Source organism: Ranitomeya imitator, chromosome 1 (assembly GCF_032444005.1).
Source record: "Ranitomeya imitator isolate aRanImi1 chromosome 1, aRanImi1.pri, whole genome shotgun sequence".
NCBI lineage: Eukaryota > Metazoa > Chordata > Amphibia > Anura > Dendrobatidae > Ranitomeya > Ranitomeya imitator.
The window spans coordinates 200,956,152-200,979,760 of NC_091282.1; the positions used below are offsets into that span (position 1 = coordinate 200,956,152).

Consider the following 23,609-nt stretch of genomic DNA (forward strand, 5'->3'; position numbering starts at 1 on the left):
TGTCAGGTCATCAGTTCCCCAACCAACCTCTTGTACAACGCATTAATTCATCTTCATAGTCCTGGACAATGGCATACAGGATTTCCATCTTAGGCCATGTTCACACAGTGCGTTTTTTACTGCGGAACCGCCGCGATTTTGCCGCTGCGGCTCCGCAGCTGTTTTCCATGCAGGGTACAGTACACTGTACCCTATGGAAAACAGGAACCACTGTGCACATGATGCGGGAATCGGGAAAAAAAGCCGCGCTGAATAGCTGCGGTAAAAAAGAAGTACCATGTCACTTCTTTTTGCAAAACTGCAGCGGTTCTGCACCCATTGACCTCCATTGTGAGGTCAAACCCGCAGTAAAACCCGCAGATGAAAAATATATCTGCGGGTTTTACTGCGGTTTGTGGTGCAGAACCGCTGCAGTGTGGCTGCCCCCCGTGCCCCAATCCCACCCCCCCATGCTCCGATGCCACCCCCCCGTGCTCCGACGCCCCCCCTCCGTGCCCTCATCTCCCCCCCTTATACTTACCCGGCCTCCCGGTGTCCGTCCGTCCGTCTTCTGCCTGGGCGCCACCATCTTCCAAAATGGCGGGCGCATGCGCAGTGCTCCCGCCGAATCTGCCGGCCGGCAGATTCGTTCCAAAGTGCATTTTGATCACTGAGAGAGGTTATATCTCAGTGATCAAAATAAAAAAAATAGTAAATGACCCCCCCCCCCCTTTGTCACCCCCATAGGTAGGGACAATAAAAAAATAAAGAATTTTTTTTTCTTTCCCCCCACTAAGGTTAGAATAGGGTTAGGGGTAGGGTTAGGGGTAGGTTAGGGTATTTTCAGCCATTTTAACCCTAAAAAACTCCCTAGAAAACACACACTCTGCATAGAAAACTGCATAAAGAAACGCACTAAAAAACGCATCAAAAAACGCACCAAAAACACACCAAAAAAAGGACCTGCGTTTTCTGCCAAGAGCTGCGGTTTTTAGTGCAGAAAAAAAAGGATGGAAATCAGGAACGTGTGAACATGGCCTTAGGCTACTTTCACACTAGCGTTGTTTTCAATACGTCGCAATGCGTCGTTTAGGGGAAAAAACGCATCCTGCAAAGTTGTTTGCAGGATGCGTCTTTGCCCCATAGAGTAACATTACCGACGCATTGCGAAGTATTGACACACGTCGCAAACTGACGTGCGACGGTTGCGCCGTGTTTTGGCGGACCGCCGGGAGCAAAAAACGTTAAATGTAACGTTTTTTGCTGCCGACGGACCACTTTTTCCGACCGCGCATGCGCGGCCGAAACTCCGCACCCACCTCCCCGCACCTCACAATGGGGCAGCGGATGCGCCGGAGAAATGCATCCGCTGCCTCCGTTGTGCAGCGCATCAAACGCTAGCGTCGGAATCGCGGCCCGACACATTGCGACGGGCCGAATCCGACGCTAGTGTGAAAGTAGCCTTAGTACATCAAGTGGCTTTAGATCACACTAGAATAGTGAAACTGAATGTAGTCACATTGCGACCACCAAGTTGCCGCAACTCCCAAAAAAATCTAGGTTTGCTGGACTTATTTATACTTACACTAGATGGCAGCCCGATTCTAAAGAATCGGGAGTCTAGAATCCATATATACTTGAAATTCGGCAGGAACTTGAAGAGCAACGTCACTGGGCCCGCCTCCACGCAGTAGAAACTTGCTGTGAGGTAAAAATTCAAAAATCACACCAAAATGGCGGGCGGAGTGTGTCACAGTACGGCACGTTTCTGATTGGTCGCTCGCAGCAGGCGGCAACCAATCAGACACTGGACACTGTTGACGTCACTTATCTCCGGACATTAGCTCCGGACATTAGCTCCGGACATTAGCTCCGGACATTATCTCCGCACATTAGCTCCGGACATTAGCTCCGGACATTAGCTCCGGACAAAGCCACGGAAGTTGGCACAAATTGCAGGAAGTAGTATTCTAGGCAATTATATATTAGATGATGCACTCACAGCACAAGTACATTAACTTGTATTATGGTAATATCTAGTGTCACCATGGTACAGTCCTTAGCCCCAGCCTAAGGTTAGGGTCAGCCAGTGCAGGAAAAAATCCACTCAACACTGGACAATTTAGTGTTGTGAAGCATTAGAAACTGTATTTTCCTCCTTATGCCCTTTTTTCAAAGCTATTGACCGTGTCTAGTTGATATTCTTGTATCCCCTGTTGAATTGGTTTCTGCACAGTGACACATGGGGGGGCTCAGATAGTGTGGATGCCGTGATGTCAGGGTGATGGTCATGCAGCACAGTCGCTGGCTGGATGACTAGGATGGATTCTGTCCGGTTGCACTGCTGCCACAGCTATTGGGTGGGGAGAAAATGGATGTCCTGAAAGTTACCCTTTCAGTGCTACAATTAGTCCTACATTGAAATTGGAAGGGGGAAAACTAAAAATGTTAATATCCTCATCCATGGTGACCAGGAGCCGCTCTTTATAGCGGTATTCTATGGAAGGAGGAGCAGTTGGTATTCACCAGACTAACTTGATGCGCACTATGAGGCGGCAAAAGTTTTTTCATACTCAGGATTTCTCTTATGCGCAGTTATGAAAAGCAGTAGTCTACCAGGACTTTTATACATTTGCACCTCTTTCATCAATTTTGGGTTGTTAATAACCCCCATCACATCCCCTCTCCCAACAATGTGTCTTAACAATAGATTATTGTCCAAAATATTTCATATTCCCAGTGTTATGTTATATGCACAGAAATACTTGTGTGTTTATGACCAGTCAATCATGTTGCTTTCCTTGATATGTGCTCATCTAGTGACGGCAGCACACAATTGCTCCTGAGCTGGGATGAAGCCTGCTGGGAGCGCTGGGCTGTTACCTACTTTTTTTAGACCTTGTTAGATCAGAATTAACAGTTATTGGCAATATTGTCAGACGTTAGTTGCCAAGTAACTAGCCAAGGCCACTTTAGAAAAAAAAGCTACAGAGCCCTTTACGGGGAGAGGAGATATTTCAGTAATTGCCAAGGTTATGGCTAATATAAGACACAACTATTATTGTGTAGGATTATCAGCTGTAATCCATGTGCGACCTTTTATTACCTTTACCACATCTGTAATATTTAATTTCATGTCTTACATACTGTAGGTAGAAAGTATGTTGGTAACAATGCAGCTAGAAATGTTGTCCTTTCTGCATATTTTGGGTCATTTTCCTTCCGTTTGTGCCTTTCTGTAAATGTACACATTTAGGTAGGCTTCTCTTGGGGTAATCTTGGAGATACGCTAGGGGCCTACAGCATATTAACGGCCCTGCCTTGCTGTTACTTCTTCAAGCTCACATTATGCAGTGTAGAAACTTTTATGTTTGGTGTGTGTATATATTATGTATGTATATGAATACAGTTGGCAAAATAGTATTTGATGTATTGACGATTTTGCAACTCTTCCCACCTACAAAGAATGGAGAAGTCTGTAATTTTTATTGTAGGTACACTTCACCTGTGAGAGACAGAATCTAAAAATAATTCTAGAAAATCACATTGTATTATTTTTTACATAATTAATTAGCATTTTATTACATGAAATACGTATTTGATACAATAGAAAAACAACATAATATTTGGTACAGAAACCTTTGTTTGCAATTACAGAGGTCAGACGGTTTATTCCTTGACAACGGTTTCACACACTGCAGCAGGGATTTTGGCCCACTCCTCCATACAGATTTTAGCTAATTCCTTTGGGTTTCGGGGCTTTCACTGGGCAACATTGAGTTTATTTTCGCCAAAGATTCTGAGTCTGGCTAGGACACTCCTCCACCTTGAAATGCTTTTATTGAGCCACTCCTTGGCTGCCCTGGCTGTGCTTCGGGTTATTGTCATGCTGGAAAACCCAGCCATGACCCATGTTCAATGCTCTTACTGAGGGAAGGAGGTTGTTGGCCAAAATATCACGATATATGACCCCATCCATCTTCCCTTCAACACGGTGCAGTCATCCTATACTCTTTGGAGAAAAGTACCTCCAAAGCATGATGTTTCCATGCTTCATGGTTGGGACGCTGTTCTTGAGGTTGTAATCGCCCTTCTTCCTCCAAATACGGTGAGTGGAGTTGATACCAAAAAGTTCTATTTTGGTCTCATCTGACCACATACTTTATCCCATGCCTCCTCTGGATCATCTAGATGGTCATGTGTTGGTGTGAGCTGGGGACCTTGCGTGCCCTGCACGATTTTAATCCAATACTTCATAGTAATTACTAACTGTAATGTTTGAGATTGTGGTCCTAGCTCTCTTCAGGTCATTGACCAGGTCCTCCCATGTAGATCTGGCTGATTCATGATCTTTCTCAGAATCATCCTTAGCACACGAGGTAAGATCTTGCATGGAGCCCCAGACAAATGAAGATTGACCAGTCATCTTGTGTTCCTTCCATTTTCTAATAATTGTGCCAGCAGTTGTTGCCTTCTCGACAATCTGCTTGCCTATTGCCCTGTAGCCCATCCCAGCCTTGTGCAGGTCTACAATTTTGTTGCTGGTGTCATTAGGCCGCTCTTTGGTCTTGGCCATGGTGGAGAGGGTGGAATGTGATTGGACAGGTGTCTTTTATACAGGCAAAGAGTTCAAACAGGAAATGATTTCAGAGTAGGAGGGCTGCTTGCTGATTGGTAGGTCATCATATACTTATTTCACGCAATAAAACGTAATTTAAAGGGACTCTGTCACCTGAATTTGGAGGGAACAATCTTCAGCCATAGGGGCGGGGTTTTCGGGTGTTTGATTCACCCTTTCCTTACCCGCCGGCTGCACGCTGGCTGCAGTATTGGATTGAAGTTCATTCTCTTTCCTCCATAGTACACACCTGCACAAGGCAAGCGCAGGCGTGTACTATGGAGGACAGAGAATGAACTTCAATCCAATATTGCAGCCAGCGTGCAGCCGGCGGGTAAGGAAAGGGTGAATCAAACACCCAAAAACCCCGCCTCTATGGCTGAAGATTGTTCCCTCCAAATTCAGGTGACAGTCCCTTTAAGTACCGTATTTGAAAATCATACAATGTGATTCTTTGTTTTTAAATTTTGCCTCACAGTTGAAGTGCACCTACAATAAAAATTACAGGCACGTGCATTCTTTGTAGGTGGGAAAACTTGCAAAGTCAGCAGTGTTTCAAATACTTATTTTCACTCATGCCTGCACAAGTTTGGGAGAAAAAATGCTACAATGTAAGAGTGCATTTAAAGATAGAAATGTAAGCAGCTTAGTTTATTTTTTTCAACAAAATGGATGGTGAATGGACAAAGAGATCTGAATCAAATCAATATTTGGTGTGACCGCTCTTTGCCTTTCAAGCCGCATCAAAGCTTCTATTCTTCTAGGTGCACTTGCACTTGGCTTTTGTAGGAACTCTGAAGGCAGGAAGTCCCAAACATCTTGGAGAACTAAGCACATATCTTCTGTGGATGTAGGGTTGTGTAAATCCTTTAGTCTTCTGGTGTATTCCCACACAGACTTGATGATATTGAGAACAAGTCTGTGGTTGTGTATGTTATCACAAACCCACATTCCTTGTTCTTGCTTGCGCTGAAGATGATTCTTAATTACATTGTGTATGTGACATTAGAGTTTCACTTATTACAATTTAAAAAAAAATGGAATATGGTTTAGAAAAAGCATAAATACAGTATTACACTTTTCTCTGCACAGTTGAACCTGAGGCATTTCCGTAGAGGAAGGAGACGCTCTTTAGCACTGGTAGCGCACACTGGATACCCTCCTCACCAGCAAGATGCTCATGAGGTTCATCGGAATACACCCTTCCATGGCAATGCTCTATGTCACTTTCACATTGCGGCCAGCATCAATCCAGCCACAGGTGAGATCTATAGATGAAGTGTTATATGTGTAGTATTGCTAAAAGCAGTTCTGGATAAGTTTGTTGAATTTCGTACCTTGACTGTTTTATGTTTTGCCTTCCTTTTATTAGTCTTGCATCACAGACCTTCTGTCCTTGCAGTGATAGAAATACTGTATTTCTGTCTCTTACACAAGTGTGTGCAACATGTGATTTATTAGTGCTTTCGAGAGCAGCAGCTCGGCTCCTAGGGCTGATTTGAGCTCTTGACAGCAGCGTACACAGAGCTGTTCTGCTCCGTACAATGTTTACACCCAGCCATGGTTGATATCAGCTCATCGGTGGCGTTGCCTGGTGTTAACCTATATTTAGCATAGGTCATAAATATCAGATCAGTGGGGCTGATCGATGTCAAAGCCACATTCAACCCATTAATGACTGGAGACTTTTTATACAGGGATGCAGTTAAGCTAGAACAGGACAGGGCTTTTCCAGACCATTACTAAAAACTTTGAAGTATTTGGCTGTCGAAAATGACATTGTGCACTGTACCTTGTTTTCATGGGAAAGACCCATGAACCTTCCAGAGCCCCATAACATTATCCCTCTCCCACCAAGTTTTACAGTAGACTATGCATATTGTGGAGGTCGTATTTTTTCAGTTTATCAGTGACTCTTCATCACTGTAGAGAGCATGTCGTCTCCGCAGGCTCTAGAGTTCATGGTTGTGCGCTTTATAGCTCTCGAGCTGACACCTGAATTGTGCATGGTTATCTTAGGCTTGGGTATCTGCTCCACCATGGAAACACATCCCACACAGGCATCTTGTGCTGGTGTCCCGTCCGGAGGCAATTTGAAGCTCAGTAGTGAGTGATATAACAGAGGATGGGTGATTTTAACATTTTACACACTGCCTAACCTGTGAGTTTGCACAGCCTGCTTCTTCATGACTTAGCCATTCTTAGGCTACGTGCGCACAGTGCGTTTTTGATGCTTTTTCACAGCATTTTTCCGTGTGGAAATGGGCCAAAAACGCTATGGAAACCTTACACAAGCTAATTAAATGTTAATCCGGAAGTGTTGTGCACATGATCAGTAGATTTCTTTAGAGTATTTGCAGTGCATTTTTTTCTGCAGCATGTCAATTCTTTGTGTGTTTTTGCAGCGTTTCCCCACACATTGACTTCAATTTAGTCAGTTAAATCTGCAGTAAAAACGCAGGTATAAAAATGTATACGGATTTGCTGAGTTTGTTTGCATTTTTACTGTCCTTTTATGGTGTTTCCCTCACTGTCATCTGTGTGTCAACGTGGGATACATCGGCGCAGTGGTTCTTATCGGCGGTACCGTGTTTTGGCTGTGTTTTTGCTGCCAAGAAATGCAGAAACCTTGCAAAAATTTCTGCAAACAAATATTTGGAATTGAGAGTCCTCAGTGGTTGATCCCTTTTAATGGCTAACTGAAAAGATGGTAACAAATTGCAAACTTTCAAGACTACTCAGGTCTCTTCATCAGGCATAAATTAATACAACATCTGAAGAATCACATTTATACACAACACCGCACAGACCTGTCATTATGGGAGAGTGATAAACAGTTGCGTCCATAAGTATTGGAACAGTTCGTAGATAAGGAGTGAATGTTTTATTGTCCTCTGATTGGGGTCTGGTTCTGTTATGATGCTCCATAAGGTCTGAAGTTCAAATTCCTTAATGATGTACTAAGCTAAAGAAGGAAATAACCGGGTACCTCTAGTGGTCACCTACAATCCAAATCTGGAGGTGCTAAGGGGAACTGCATGGAAATTACAACCTTTACTACAAAAAGATGCCCGTTTACAATCCATTTTTCTTTTCTTTTTGTGCATAAATATGTGATTTGTCAGATGTTGTATTAGTCTATGCCTGATGAAGAGACCTGAGTAGTCTCGAAAGCTTGCCATTTGTTACCATCTTTTCAGTTAGCCATTAAAAGGTATTCACCACTGAGGACTCTCAATTCCAAATATTATTCTATCTACTGGCTAACACGGTACCAAGATATATATCTTTCCTGCAAACAAATACTCAGCGAGCGCACATGGCCTTACTCCTCTTCACAATAATCACATTTATGCTACAGGTCTGATCTGGCAGGTGAAAAAAATCACAAATCGTCTTGCAGAGTTGAAGTATAGCCTCACCAAATGTAGACCATTTTTTTATATTGGACCACAAGGCTCAGCAAAGTAACTTGTTGTAAGAAAGTTTCAGCCAGTTTCTTTCTACCGTTTTCTATAAGCTTGTCTCCAAGTACATTTATGGCTTGCTGGCTCCATTTTATAAAGGGCACTTACATAATTTTTATGTTGTGTAGACTGTCCTGAGTGGTCCGCATATAATCATGGGGGACGGACCTCTGCTAAATGGCATTATGGGGTGTTGCTTTGTGAATTGACCTTTATTAGGATTTTGCCAAACTAGATTCAATAATCAGTAACAGCATATAATTTGATGGGACTCAATCATGAGTCCATGGGAGTTATTTTTTTTTATGAGTTAATCATATTTTTTCTAACTAATCAAGCAGATATTAATTGGTGCACAAAGTTTTGCTTTAACCCCTTCATGATTGGGTGCTTTTGCTTTTCCTCCCCTTATTTCAAAAGCCACAACTTTTTATATATTTCTGCTTCAACATAGCTGGATTCGTACCCATATACCCAGCATGTGACACACGTCAGTCACACATCGAGAAAGGGTTAATCATGAAATGGGAATAGATGCATATTCTGCATGAGTTGTAATGGGCTGTGATTGTTTTTTTTATTTTAATTGTTTTATTTTTTTAATATCATGTGAAGCATCACACCATTTCCTTTTTTTCACCACCTTTTTATATGTTGGTAAATTGATAGTAAAGATAATGTAATTTTCCTAGTATTCCACCTTAGAGCCAATTGTTGTTTGTTTGTTTGTTTTTTCTTCAGCTTTTCTTTCTTTCTAAATTGGCTTTAAGAACACTGTATTCTACTTTTTATTGAGTTTTCTGGTTACCCCCTCAGACATTCCTCTTCTTCCTTCCATATCATCTATGAGTCTTGGAGAGACTGAAGAAAAAAATGGACCTTTTGTTGTACATTGGCTAAATAACAAGGAGTTGCATTTTTCCTTATCGATGGAAGTCTTCCTCCAACAATTAAAGAAAAGTTTTGACCAGCAGTCGTCAGAGGCCAGTGCTGATGAAATGCACCAGGCTGAAGGAAACTCAGATGAAGGTTTGTCTTTTATGGACATCTGTCAAGCTAATAGTAATTTTTCTTAGACTTTCATTGAGTATTCCACTTGAGGCCAAAGCTGCTAATTGGTTCCAGAGCTCGCAAATTATCTGCCTGAAATAAGTTAAGATTAAACAAAAAGGCTATAGGCGTATAACTAGCGCAGATGAAGCAAGAGAATACATCATGGATACCTCACACCCACTGTTTTAAAGTGTTTGTCCAGTCTTAAATTAAATTAAAGTCTGCAGTCTCTTTATGTGACTGCAGACTTGTGAATCCTCACATTGCACATACTGTGTGCTGTGACGATTTGCTAGTATTGGGAGGTCATGTGACCACAGGCATGCATACTCTAACACATTCCAACTACATGGGTGTATTGAGTGAGGCCAGGCACAGTCTAGTCGGAATGTGGCCAGAAGTGTCACATGACCACCCACTGTTGGCACTGGCAATGGCAGTGTGAGGATTCACAAGTCCACAGTTGGACGGGAGATTAAAGGGATTGTCTAGTCTTAAATTCTAAGTGTGCCGTCACTCTATCTGGCGTGGTGTGCTGCTCCTTTATGCTGTGTGGTAAGAAGAGTTGAGGAAATTTGATTGGGTCTCTGCTTATTCTGCAATCTTTAGCGCTTGCCGAATAGGCTGCAGAGGGAACCCGGATATATGGAGCGTGCCGGCTGGTCAGCTGTCCGGCGCCGCAGCTGCATATGTCGCAGCTGTGTCGCTGTCACAGGACCTGCATGGAGAGCTTAACACACAGGCTCTCCAGCCGAACACACAGGCTCCCCAGCCGAACACACAGGCTCTCTAGCCCAACACACAGGCTCTCTAGCCCAACACACAGGCTCTCTAGCCCAACACACAGGCTCTCTAGCCCAACACACAGGCTCTCTAGCCCAACACACAGGCTCTCTAGCCCAACACACAGGCTCTCTAGCCCAACACACAGGCTCTCTAGCCCAACACACAGGCTCTCTAGCCCAACACACAGGCTCTCTAGCCCAACACACAGGCTCTCTAGCCCAACACACAGGCTCTCTAGCCCAACACACAGGCTCTCTAGCCCAACACACAGGCTCTCTAGCCCAACACACAGGCTCTCTAGCCCAACACACAGGCTCTCTAGCCCAACACACAGGCTCTCTAGCCCAACACACAGGCTCTCTAGCCCAACACACAGGCTCTCTAGCCCAACACACAGGCTCTCTAGCCCAACACACAGGCTCTCTAGCCCAACACACAGGCTCTCTAGCCCAACACACAGGCTCTCTAGCCCAACACACAGGCTCTCTAGCCCAACACACAGGCTCTCTAGCCCAACACACAGGCTCTCTAGCCCAACACACAGGCTCTCTAGCCCAACACACAGGCTCTCTAGCCCAACACACAGGCTCTCTAGCCCAACACACAGGCTCTCTAGCCCAACACACAGGCTCTCTAGCCCAACACACAGGCTCTCTAGCCCAACACACAGGCTCTCTAGCCCAACACACAGGCTCTCTAGCCCAACACACAGGCTCTCTAGCCCAACACACAGGCTCTCTAGCCCAACACACAGGCTCTCTAGCCCAACACACAGGCTCTCTAGCCCAACACACAGGCTCTCTAGCCCAACACACAGGCTCTCTAGCCCAACACACAGGCTCTCTAGCCCAACACACAGGCTCTCTAGCCCAACACACAGGCTCTCTAGCCCAACACACAGGCTCTCTAGCCCAACACACAGGCTCTCCAGCCCAACACACAGGCTCTCCAGCCCAACACACAGGCTCTCCAGCCCAACACACAGGCTCTCCAGCCCAACACACAGGCTCTCCATGCATGTACTTTAACAGTGACACAGCGCATCATGTATGGGACTTGTCAATTATATTATACTAGATTGTGGCCCGATTCTAGCGCATCGGGTTTTCTAGAATATGCATGTCCCCGTAGTATATGGACAATGATGATTCCAGAATTCGCGGCAGACTGTGCCCGTCGCTGATTGGTCGAGGCAGCCTTTATGACATCATCGTCGCCATGGCAACCATTATGACATCTACGTCGATACTGTGCCCGTCGCTGAATCAGAAACGTGAGATGTCTACGTCCTTTATGACATCATCGTCGCTGTGCCCGTTGCTGATTGGTCGAGGCCTGGCAGCCTCGACCAATCAGATGCGGTATTTCTACGTCCTTTATGACATCATCGTCGCTGTGCCCGTTGCTGATTGGTCGAGGCCTGGCAGCCTCGACCAATCAGACGCGGTATTTCTACGTCCTTTATGACATCATCGTCGCTGTGCCCGTTGCTGATTGGTCGAGGCCGCCAGGCATGTCATAATGGTTGCCATGGCGACGATGTCATAAAGGTTGCCTCGACCAATCAGCGACGGGCACAATCTGCTGCGAATTCTGGAATCATCATTGTCCATATACTACGGGGACATACATATTCTAGAATACCCGATGCGTTAGAATCGGGCCACAGTCTAGTAGTATATATCTGTGTGTCATCTCCCCTGTATATAGTATATACTGTGTGTCATCTCCTCCTGTATTAGACCTTGTTCACACGTTATTTGCTCAGTAGTTTTACCTCAGTATTTGTAAGCTAAATTGACAGCCTGATAAATCCCCAGCCAACAGGAAGCCCTCCCCCCTGGCAGTATATATTAGCTCACACATACACATAAAAGACAGGTCATGTGACTGACAGCTGCCGTATTTCCTATATGGTACAGTTGTTGCTCTTGTAGTTTGTCTGCTTATTAATCAGATTTTTATTTTTGAAGGATAATACCAGACTTGTGTGTGTTTTAGGGCGAGTTCCATGTGTCAAGTTGTGTGTGTTGAGTTGCATGTGGCTACATGCATGTAGCGACATTTGTGAGATGAGTTTTGCGTGGCAACATGCGTGTAGCAACTTTTTGTGTGTCGAGTTGCATGTGACAGGTTAGTGTAGCAAGTTGTGTGCAGCAAGTTTTGCGCATGGCGAGTTTTGCACGTGGCGAGTTTTATGTGTGGTGCGTTTTGAGTATGTGCAAGTTTTGTGTGAGGCAACTTTTTCATGTGTTGCAACTTTTGTGCCTGTGGCAATTTTTCCGCGTGTGCAAGTTTTGCGTGTGGCGAGTTTTCCATGAGGTGAGTTTTGCACGTGTGGCGAGTTTTGCGTAAGCCTAGTTTTGCATGTGGCGAGTTTTGCGCGTGGTGAGTTTTGAGTGGCGACTTTTGTGTTTCGACTTTTATGTGACGAGGTTGGTGTATGTGTGATGAAATGTGTGCTGAGGGTGGTATAGGTGTTCAAGCACGTAGTAGTGTGTGGCGCATTTTGTGTGTGTGTTCATATCCCCATGTGTGGTGAGTATCCCATGTCGGGTCCCCACCTTAGCAACTGTACGGTATATACTCTTTGGCGCCATCGCTCTCATTCTTTAAGTCCCCCTTGTTCACATCTGGCAGCTGTCAATTTGCCTCCAATACTTTTTCCTTTCACTTTTTCCCCATTATGTAGATAGGGGCAAAATTGTTTGGTGAATTGGAACACGTGGGGTTAAAATTTCGCCTCACAACATAGCCTATGATGCTCTCGGGGTCCAGACTTGTGACTGTGCAAAATTTTGTGGCTGTAGCTGCGACGGTGCAGATGCCAATCCCGGACATACACACACATTCAGCTTTATATATTAGATTTGTAATAATGAAATATTTTTCCAAAGAGAAAGGAATCTCCAAATAAATCCCAGCACTGGGGCCGCAGTGTAACAGGGCTCCACACCTATCTAGCTAGGTAACATATACAACGTTCAATGCTTGGCAGGGGAATATCTGCCTAAGGATTCATACATGTGTCCCGTTAGCCAGGTAAGTACGCCAGGTGACGGTAGTATGAGTAGCATGAAATTATAGATTTAGGTACCCGTGGCTAGTAACAAAGTGCGGCGAATCCGCTGTCCCCAACGCACGTTTCGCTTGTGGGTTGCTTCTTCAGGGGTGGGGCTTAACAGGTCATGTGTGCCCCTCCATATATGTCCAGCGGGAGTCATTCATTATGACATGGCTGCTCGTGCGCATTGTCGCTCACAGCTGATGCGATTACGTGGGACGGCCAGCGCCTGGTGTGATAGGGGGATGCCCAGAGGAGGAAACCTGGAGAGCGTGCATACATCACGGATAAAGAGTGTATGTGAGCAAAATGAAGATGAAAAGTGCCCATGTGCGGGACAAATGTATATTATATGATCAAAACATTAGCATTAGAATTTCAATATAATATAACGAGGTATACAGACAATGTAGATGAGGCCTCTGGGGGTTTAGTCAGAATTCCTCCAAAGGTAACATACACATCTGGCAATGATGAAATACACGTCCACGTCGTGGGGCACAATAGGGGAGATGTGGACTGTAACAGCTGGATGAGTCAGAAGGCGACAGAGACAAGCTTGAAAATGAGAGGAATTGGGCAAATCCCTGAGATTCACTGAGACCATGAGGGGACATTGCCCCCAAGGCCGTGATCCACCTGGTCTCTCTGAGCCAGAAGGTGTTTTCTGTCTCCTCCTCTAATTCCGCATTGAATAGGGTTCACAGTGATGGAGTCATTTGTAGTGCCGTGGTTTGGTTTTCAGCAGGGACAGATCAGTAATGGTTTCTGTGGCCAGTATGTCACCCACGTGTCCCTAGTGCGTGTCTGGAGCTGGCGAGGTGTTAACCCGATATAGATTTTGGGGGAACTACAGGTGGCATTATATGAACCAGTATGACACCTAAATTTTGGCTCCTTCTAGAGGTCACGAGAGGATATATTGGCAGGAATGTGGATAAAGTAAGTTCAGTTTGTAAAATTTTCCATTGTCGTTGGAGACTCTCCCTCATAGTGTACCATTCCCCAATAGAGGTGGAAACAAACCTTTTTTGATCTTGTGGTCGCGGGATTTCTACGTTGATGCTGTGCCGGTCTCTGATTGGTCGAGGCCTGGCGGCCTCGACCAATCAGAGAGCCGGGATTTCCAGGACAGACAGACAGACAGACGGAAAAACCCTTAGACAATTATATATATAGACTAGATGGTGGCCCGATTCTAACATATCGGGTATTCTAGAATATGTAGGTAGTATATAGCACAGGCTACGTAGTATTCTAACGTATCGGGTATTCTAGAATATGTAGGTAGTATATAGCACAGGCTATGTACTATTCTAACGTATTGGGTATTCTAGAATATGTAGGTAGTATATAGCACAGGCTACGTACTATATTGCACAGTGACATAGTATATAACACAACCGACGTAGTATATAACATAGCTATGTAGTATATAACAGAGCTACGTAGTATGTAACAAAGTGTACGTAGTATATAGCAGAGCTACGTAGTATATAACACAGCCGCGTAGTATATAGCATAGCCACGTAGTGTATTGCACAGGTATGTAGTATATTGGTCAGCCACGTAGTATATAGCAGAGCCACGTAGTATATATCATAGCCACGTAGTATATTGCACAGGCACATAGTATATTGCACAGGCATGTAGTATATTGGACAGTCATGTTGTATATTGCCTAGCTACATAGTGTATAGCACAGAGATGTAGTATGTAACAGAGCCCACGCAGTATATAGCAATGTGGGCACTATATGCATGGTTAAAAAAGACTTAAAATAAAGAATAAACATATACTCACCTTCCGAAGGCCTGTTGAAGTCCTGGCCCCTGTGTGTGGTGCACGCGGCAGTTTCTGGTCCCAGGTTGGTATGAGCGCAGGACCTGTGATGACGTCGCGGTCACATGACCATGACGTCAAGGCAGATCCTTCTCGCATAGCATCTTTGGCATCGGAACCTGCCGCTTGCAGTGCCGAGGACAGCAGGCGAAGTCGGAGGGTGACTATAACCTTTTTTATTTATTAGTATTATTTGTAACATTGGGGTTAATGGCTGCGTTATCGGAGTCCGTTACCAGAGTGCGTTACACTGCGCTCCGGTAACGCTGGCATTAACCCTGTGTGAGGGCTGACTGGAGGGGAGTATGGCGCAGGCACTGACTGCGGGGAGGAAAGAGCGGCCATTTTGACGCCAGACTGTGCCCGTCGCTGATTGGTCGTGGCAATGGTCGTGGGCGTTTTGCCACTACCAATCAGTGACTTGTATTTCCATGACAGACAGAGGCCGCGACCAATGAATATCCGTGACAGACAGAACGACAGACAGACAGACAGAAAGACAGACATACAGACAGACGGAAGTGACCCTTAGACAATTATATAGTAGATGGACTCGTACATGATACTCTCCTGGCATTGTATGGTTTCCACTGCAAGTAATAGCGCCCATTATTCCTGCCTGGCTAGTTGTAGCTTTACATAGCAAAATCGGCTCTAGTCATTAAGGGTGACGTGTCATTTCTCCTTAATCTACACCCCAGAACAATATGGACCTGTAGTGTCCAATCAGATTTTCTGGGGAAAATACATTTACAATTATAAGAATTCTCCCTAAATATTTCACCGTGAGACTTGTGGCACCTGGAAAAGTTCTTATAGTGGATTATGAAATGTCCAGATGAGAAAACTCTTTTTTACAGGGTAGATTTAGATACTTCAGCTATTGTATTTAGTAGTTTTCTATTTTTTTTCAATTGTTTTGCAGTTATTTTGTTCTTATTTGTCTTTCACGAAGTTGCATTTCACTTGCACCCAGTTTTTCTTATTTTTTCTGTTAGACCCATAAACAGAATATTAGTCCATATTTTCTTTTTCTTTTACTTCTTTTCTTTCAGAAAACGATTCTATTGGGGAAGTCGATGCCAATGTGGCCACTGATAAGAAAGAAGCGAATGGTGAAAAGTCTGTGACAAATTCTAACTTTGTTTCCTTCCCATCATCCGTTATTGACCACGAGATTGAAGTCCTGCTGTCCGAATGGAACAAGAACCCTGACATGTTATTCAGTATTCATCCCGTTGATGGCTCTCTGCTGGTGTGGCATGTTGATTGGCTGGATGAATACCAGCCTGGCATGTTTCGTCAAGTGCAGGTTTGCTCTGCTAATTATCTTTCATCAGAATGCTAATTATTAGAAGACTTTATGATTCACAGACCCTTTTTTCTTTTAATAGGTGTCCTTCTCATGTAGAATTCCTGTGGCTTTCCCAACCGGGGACGCAAATTCTCTTTGCAGAAGCATTGTGATGTATGCCAGTACGAAAAACGTAGACTTGGCTATTCAACAGGGCAAACAAAAGCCTCCCAGTATGGCGCATTCGTCTTCAATGCTGATATCCGCTGGCCAAAATAAGTCCTCCAGCAGTCTGAAATTGAGCATTTTCACTCCTAATGTCTTGATGATCTCTAAGCATGCTGATGGGTCGCTAAATCAGTGGCAGGTCAGCTTTGCTGAGGAATCTGCCTTTTCAACCGTGCTCAGCATTTCTCACAAATCTAGATACTGTGGTCATCGCTTTCATCTCAATGACCTAGCCTGCCATTCGGTGCTGCCACTACTCCTGACAACGTCTCACCACAACTCTCTGCACCCCGTAGAAGATGATGGTGGCCAAGAGGCACAAGCAGATCCTAATTGTAATCAAAATGCCGTGGAAGACAAAACCTGGCAAGACCCAAGTGCCGTGTATAGTGAGCTCATCCTTTGGAGGGTGGATCCTGTTGGACCGTTGTCTTTTTCTGGTGGAGTTTCCGAGCTGGCTCGTATTAATTCTCTTCACGTTTCTGCTTTCTCAAATGTTGCTTGGTTGCCAACTCTTATACCAAGCCATTGCTTAGGTGAGCCCCTTTATGTGTCACATTTTAAGAGATGGTGCTAGCTGATACTGCAGATAAACTACAGCTATGACCAAGGCTGCAACAGCTTAGTGACGTCACATGTCTGAATTTCAGGAACATACTGCAATTCCCCAAGTGCGTGTTTTGTTGCAAGCGATGGCCAGAATTTAAGATTATACCAAGCGGTGATCGATGCTAAGAAGCTACTGTGTGAGCTGTCCAACCCCGATATCTCTGTAAGTGCTGCAGTCTGATGTGCTTGTCTCAGTGAAACATGAAAGTGGCCTAATTAATCTCAGTTATGATGCCTGATTTCAGAAATACGTCGGGGAGGTTTTCAATATCATTAGTCAACAATCCACCGCTAGACCAGGTTGCATCATCGAACTTGATGCCATTACCAGCTTGGTAAGCTTAGATAGATGTAAATCATTGCATATACTGCAGATGCCTAATTTCATTTTTGCTAACACTTTTGTCATGCTTAGCATTGCAGAAAAACTCAACTATTGCACGTCTTTCAAGAAGACTTCATACTGGGAAATCTAAAGAAAACTGGGTCTTCTGGAATTAGTGGTCTTCTGTCGGATTCTGGTAATATGATGTTTGAGGTTGGCTTAGGCTACGTTCACACTAGCGTTGTGCGCCGCTGCGTCGGCGACGCAACGCACGCAAAAACGCACGCAAAAACGCTGCGTTTTGCGATGCATGCGTCGGTTTTTGCCGAAATTTGGCCGCAAGAAAAATGCAACTTGTTGCTTTTTCTTGGTCCGACGCTAGCGGCAAAAAAGACGCATGCGTCGCACAACGCAACAAAAAAAAAAACGCATGCGTCCCCCATGTTAAATATAGGGGCGCATGACGCATGCGTCGCCGCTGCGTCGCCCGACGCAAACTAGCATAACGCTAGTGTGAACGTTACCTAAGTGCAGCTGTAGTTAATATGCTGCCGATAAGTTGTGAAAGATTAAGAATATGCTCTACCTTAAAAGGAAACTGTCAGCCATGTTTTTGCCATGTAAGCATTAGGTAGGGACCGAGACCCTGATTCCAGCAATGTGTCACTTAGTTTACTGGATACAGCAGGTATGATACAATCAGTTTTCTCTGCTGCAGATCTAGCAGAGCTCTGAATGCTGAGCTGTGTATAACCCTGTCCACACCACTGATTAGTATATTGACAGAGAGCTGCTAATCGGTGCTGATGGCGTGGCGGGACTAGGAAGCATGAGACAACTTGTCCTGTAGTGATAAGCCCCTGCTGGTAAAACACTAATTGTATTGAAACAGCAAAACACAGCCTAGTAAGTGACACATCCCTGGAATAAGGCTCTCTTCCTCTACATCATGGTGCTCTCAGATTACATAAAAAAATCTGGTGGCCTAATACACCAGCCAAGTATCATTTAGAATATCGTATGATTGAGTAACTGTTTGCAGTGTTTGACCTGTGAAAAGATAGGAGTGAAATTGTTCACTTGTAGTTTGTATTAAAAAATATACCTCTATGAATGCATGCCTTAGTGGCACACTGATGTCATTCTAGAGAATTTGTCATTATTTCCAGACGTTGCGTTTTTTTCCTCTATATTAAATATAGGTGTTAAAATCTGAAGTCTTGATGGTAAAAGCTACCAAAAGATCTCCCGAACTGCAGGGTGAACCAGTAAATTGGTTGCCTCTAAAACAACACCGAACACACAGACATTGTCACCTATGAGCATGAATGATAAAAACAAAGCTTTCATTGTACAAGTTCATGTGAGAAAACTGAGCAGCATGGCAGGAAATGTGACTTCACGTGTTGGTGGCAAGCGGGCGCATGTGACTGTCTTTGAGGACGGTTATTTTAATCCTGTTTTTTAACTCTGTTAATAATCGCCAGGCTTACTACAATCAGATCTTTCTTTTCCTGAAATGATTAGCATAGCATGCCAAAACATTTAGACATTTTAGGCCTAATTATTTGTTGCAGATGCCCTAACAGTTAATTCCTTCTTATTTTTTTTTCTCCCATAGAAAACTCTCAAAGTGGATTTTCTGAAAAATTCTACTTAGTGGTGATTGAATGCGCAACAAACAAACTTTCTGTGTTGCATATGTGGAAATTACACCTGAAATCTATCCCCGTTTCTCTAGGTATGTTACTTTTCTGTCCTGCACTTGTTTAGCTCAAACGTAAAAGAGCATTCTTAATATCTGTTACATAAATCCACAAGAAGCCATTCCTCTAGTAACATTATGCTTCTCACAAAATAGGTGTGTTGTTTTATTGACCACTTTTAAGGATTATTAGTAAAGAAAAGTGCATCACAAGCAGGATGAGGAGTGAAAATAAATCCGTGTCCCCATTATAAAGTATGATACCATTAGTCAATTAAGTGAAAAATGTTACTTTAATTAGCATTTGATGGTTTAAAATCCTGCTATTAAAAATTTAACAAAAAGTCCAATTCTGAGTAAGTAAAGAATTTGCCAAACAACCCAGCTCCAATATACGTACAATACAGTAGATAGCTGTCAGCCAAGAGGGATCTCCTCAAGGGTAGCCTCGTCCGAGCTTGCCTGTGCTCTATGAAAAAGCCACTGCCCAACTCCTCTGACATCTGCTTGTCTGCAGGGAGGACAAAAGGACTTGCTGCTGAAATTCAGCCGAACTCTGCAAGTTTGACTGACTTCAGTCTACTGTGTTGGGACCCTTTATCTTATGGTTTGTCATTCATTTAATTCCGGCACCTTAGCATTCCCAAAAATAACTATAATATGTATTTCTTAATTGATTAGTATAGACATATCTCAAGTTTTGGTATTGCTGACCTGTTGGTGTAATTGCTTTACTATTCATTATTTTATTTTACAGAGGAAAAATCTGTCTGTGAAAATAGTCCGCCAAGAGAGGAGTCTTATAGTTCTGCTTCTGGAGAAAAGGTTCAGTCTCCACTTACTCAAAGATACCAGACCTGCAAGGCAAATTTACAGAGTACCAGCAAAATGTCCCTTTCGTCCGAGCTTGTGTATAGCCAAGAAATACCTTTGCCTGATGGCGTGGAAATAATTAGTGTTAAACCATCTGCAGGTAATAACATGGTTATTTTTTGATTAATTAAAAAAGAGGACAATTGAGGGTGTGCCATGGATCAGTCCTGTGTTGGGACAAATACTACTGTCTTCCAGTCGTACCATTTCCACATCAAATCAGTAGGGATCCAGAACCCTGCATCCTTTCTGATTAGCTGTTTTTAGTTCTGGCTTAGAATCGGATCTGATCTGCAGTACTTGGCAGTGGCCACTACACAGATTATGGCGCTGTGCTGTTTAGCTCCGCACCTGTTTACATCTGTCGGCTGCCTCTGCTGAGAACAGCTGATCGGTAGGCAATAAGTATTAGGATGGTGCAGACGCTGGGTGCCCAGTGGGTAATGCACACTGTGGCTGCTGTTTATAAGGACTGTTAAGTTTAATCTTGTCTAATGAGAAGCAGTACCTAGACTTACGGTACCGTCACACTCAGCGACGCTGCAGCGATATAGGGACGTCAAACACGGCAACACCAGAACGATGCAGGAGCGATCCAGTGACGTACTTATCGTTCTCGCTGGTTGTTAGCTCCATGTAAAAACATTGCTGGCATCGTTGCTTTTGCTGTCAAACATGACGAATCACGCCGACCTGACGACCAAATAAAGTTCTGGACTTCTAGCTACGACCAGCGATGTCACAGCGGGATCCTGATCGCTGCTGCGTGTCAAACACAACGAGATCGCTATCCAGGACGCTGCAACGTCACGGATCGCTGTCGTTCTCGTTCTAAAGTTGCTCAGTGTGAAGGTACCTTTACACTGAAGCAAGCTGATGATCATCCCCTTGTTGATCACTTCGTTGTTCTTCCCTTGGAGAGGGAAAAGAACACTTGTTCTCCTTGCCCTAGAAATCAGTGGACTTATTTACATTTACTGCTTGGCGCTCTGTAGAATAAAGGACCTACCTCCATAGACATTTATTAACCATGATTATTTTCTTCATTCCATTGTAGGGCACCTGAGTTCTTCTTCAATATACCCCGTTTGCAATGCTCCTTACCTTTTAGCCACTTCTTGCTCGGATGGTAAAGTGAGATTCTGGAGGTGCACGGTGGATTCGGACCTCGCACTCTCTCCATCTGATGTGGAGAACTGCATTGTGTACACATGGGATGAATGGCCCCTGCTGAATGAGGATGGCTTACAAGTCAGCACAGTGAGTGTACCCGGCAGGCCCATAGAGGTGAGCTGTGCGCACACAAACTGCCTGGCCGTAGCATTCAAGCAGACACCATATAAAACCAGCAACTCCGCTAATGAGTTTTTGATGCATGTGAGCATCTTTGAATGTGAATCCACGGGTGGCTCTTGTTGGATCCTGGAACAGACTATTCATTTGGATGAGCTAAGTACAATGCTAGAGACTGGAATCAGTATCGACAATAATCTTGTAGCTTACAATAAGCAAGATGTGTTTTTCTCTTCAAACAAGCATCTTAAACCCAGCACCAAACACTTGGTTCATTTAGACTGGATGTCCCGGGAGGATGGCTCACACATTCTAACCATCGGCATTGGTTGCAAACTACTTATGTACGGCCAGGTTGCCAGAAAACTACCAGAACACGCTAGTAAGGAAGACTTTGCATTGCAGCTCTGGAATACAGCCAAAAACACATCTCAGCCTAGGTTTGTGCTGTTGAGATGCGTTGACTTGGTGTCTTCTGTGGAGGGCTCCCTTCCTTTGCCCGTGTCCTTGTCTTGGGTTCGGGATGGCATACTTGTTGTGGGGATGGATTGTGAAATGCATGTTTATTCCCAGTGGCAGCCTTTCTCTAAGCAGGATTCGTCCAGCACAGATTCTTATAACGGAAGCACTCCATCTATCACTAATTTGGTCAAACAAAGCCAATCTGTTGCATCTGGTCTCTATCCACCAAAGAAAGCCATGACAAGATCCATGACTAGCTTAGCACAAAAACTTATGGGAAAGAGAACTGCGTACGATCTCCCTGTAGAGATGGAAGACTCTGGACTCTTTGAAGCTGCTCATGCTCTATTTCCCATTTTACCTCAGTACCATCCATTGCAATTAATAGAATTAATGGATCTGGGAAAAGTGCGCAGAGCGAAAGCTATCCTATCTCACCTGGTAAAGTGTATTGCTGGGGAAGTGGTCTCTATTAACGACAATGAACCCAACCCGGAGCGCAGGCTCCGATCACTCTCAATCAGCGCAAGTGGAAGCACTTCTCGAGATCCTAAAACGTTCAATAAGCCAGAGACTGCAGATTACACAGAAATTGACTCTGTGCCTCCCCTACCATTGTATGCACTTCTGGCTGCTGATGAAGATTCCTCTTTCACATCCACAGTAGAAAAATCCAGCAACCACAACAACTCCAACAAGCAAACGGATAGCAATGCAAATGGTGAAAACTACGATGAACTCTTCCAGGCTCCGACTCTGAGCGCTGATGAGCTTACAAACCTGGATTCCGAAGAAGAAAGCACTAAGCCGCAAATCATCGACCTGTCTCAGTACAGCCCCACGTACTTTGGCCCAGAACATTCTACCGTTCTCTCTAGACATTTGCTCCACTCCAGCTTACCTGGCCTGACTCGCATCGAGCAGATGTCTCTGATGGCCCTGGCAGATACCATTGCCACGACAAGTACAGATATCGGAGAGAGCCGAGACCGGAGTCAAGGTAATACACATATGCTTTAACCTTTCTAACGTGTCTGCTCATCAGTTTCTTGTTGCTGCTTGTTTTTGTTTTTCCTCGGGGGACGTGTGGGGGGTTGATACCATGCTAGTGATTTATTAGACTGAGCATTATTTTTTTTTATTCCTTAAAATATGCCACAGTTTTAGACAAATTATCTCTGTACAAGTATTTAGAAGAAGAAATCACTGCATTGTCCTCTGTACTTTATAATGCATAAAATATAACCTTTATTAGTACTAATAGGTAAATGTGACACGGACCACAGATGAAAAAAGAACCACCATCACCCTTTAAAATTAGAAACCAGGGATGTGCCTGATCCTATATGGTTGCTATACTTTTCCTGCTTTGCTGCGGAGGTTGGCACCCTAAAACCTGCGCATCGGCGCCCACGCTCGTCATTGGCTGTCCCCTCTTACCCTATGTTGCTATATTGGGATTAGAGGGAAAGGAAAAAACAAGACTATATGTGAGTGGGATATAATCTCTGGTCTGTAGGGCAAAGGATAACAATAATGCAATAACAGGATTGCTTATGACTTTCAGCCCAAACATTGATATTGCACTATATCAATAAAGTGCACGTGTTTAGGATATATCAGAAGGTATGAGAAATGGGAAGGGGCAAAATTACTCTACAAATGCCCTACATGCCAGTACGGGTTGGCACCCTATTGACCTGCGCAAAATGGCGCCCCGCTCCCGACGACAGTCCTTTGTGTCTCTATTGATGCCATACCCAAAAAAAAATTGTTATATCAGGTGTCAACAAAGAAAGGAGGCGGCGGAGGGGACAAATTGCAACCTTATTAATGTATCATGATCAGCAGTGTTATATATGATATTAAGTATACTTTGCAGATAGATGGTAAAGATAGTCTGCAGTTACTCTTCTTGTTCCATAAATACTCAAATATATTGACCAAACCCCGGAGGTGCCAGGTAACTCAGAGGTTTTGAAAAAAACTTAGTTATAAAAAGGTAAAAACA

At 44.1% G+C, this 23,609-nt stretch overlaps 1 protein-coding gene across 1 annotated transcript in view; it reads left to right on the plus strand.

Annotated features, from left to right (window-relative positions):
- The window catches only part of DMXL1 (Dmx like 1), a 230,094-nt gene that overhangs the window by 115,511 nt on the left and 90,974 nt on the right, over window positions 1–23,609 (plus strand). The window contains exons 9-18 of the mRNA XM_069753398.1: window positions 5,690–5,858; window positions 8,881–9,093; window positions 15,865–16,121; window positions 16,204–16,867; window positions 16,982–17,103; window positions 17,186–17,275; window positions 17,356–17,461; window positions 18,887–19,006; window positions 19,728–19,943; window positions 20,901–22,598. Of these exons, the coding sequence (XP_069609499.1) occupies window positions 5,690–5,858; window positions 8,881–9,093; window positions 15,865–16,121; window positions 16,204–16,867; window positions 16,982–17,103; window positions 17,186–17,275; window positions 17,356–17,461; window positions 18,887–19,006; window positions 19,728–19,943; window positions 20,901–22,598 (3,655 nt within the window). The remainder of the gene's footprint in view (window positions 1–5,689; window positions 5,859–8,880; window positions 9,094–15,864; window positions 16,122–16,203; window positions 16,868–16,981; window positions 17,104–17,185; window positions 17,276–17,355; window positions 17,462–18,886; window positions 19,007–19,727; window positions 19,944–20,900; window positions 22,599–23,609) is intronic.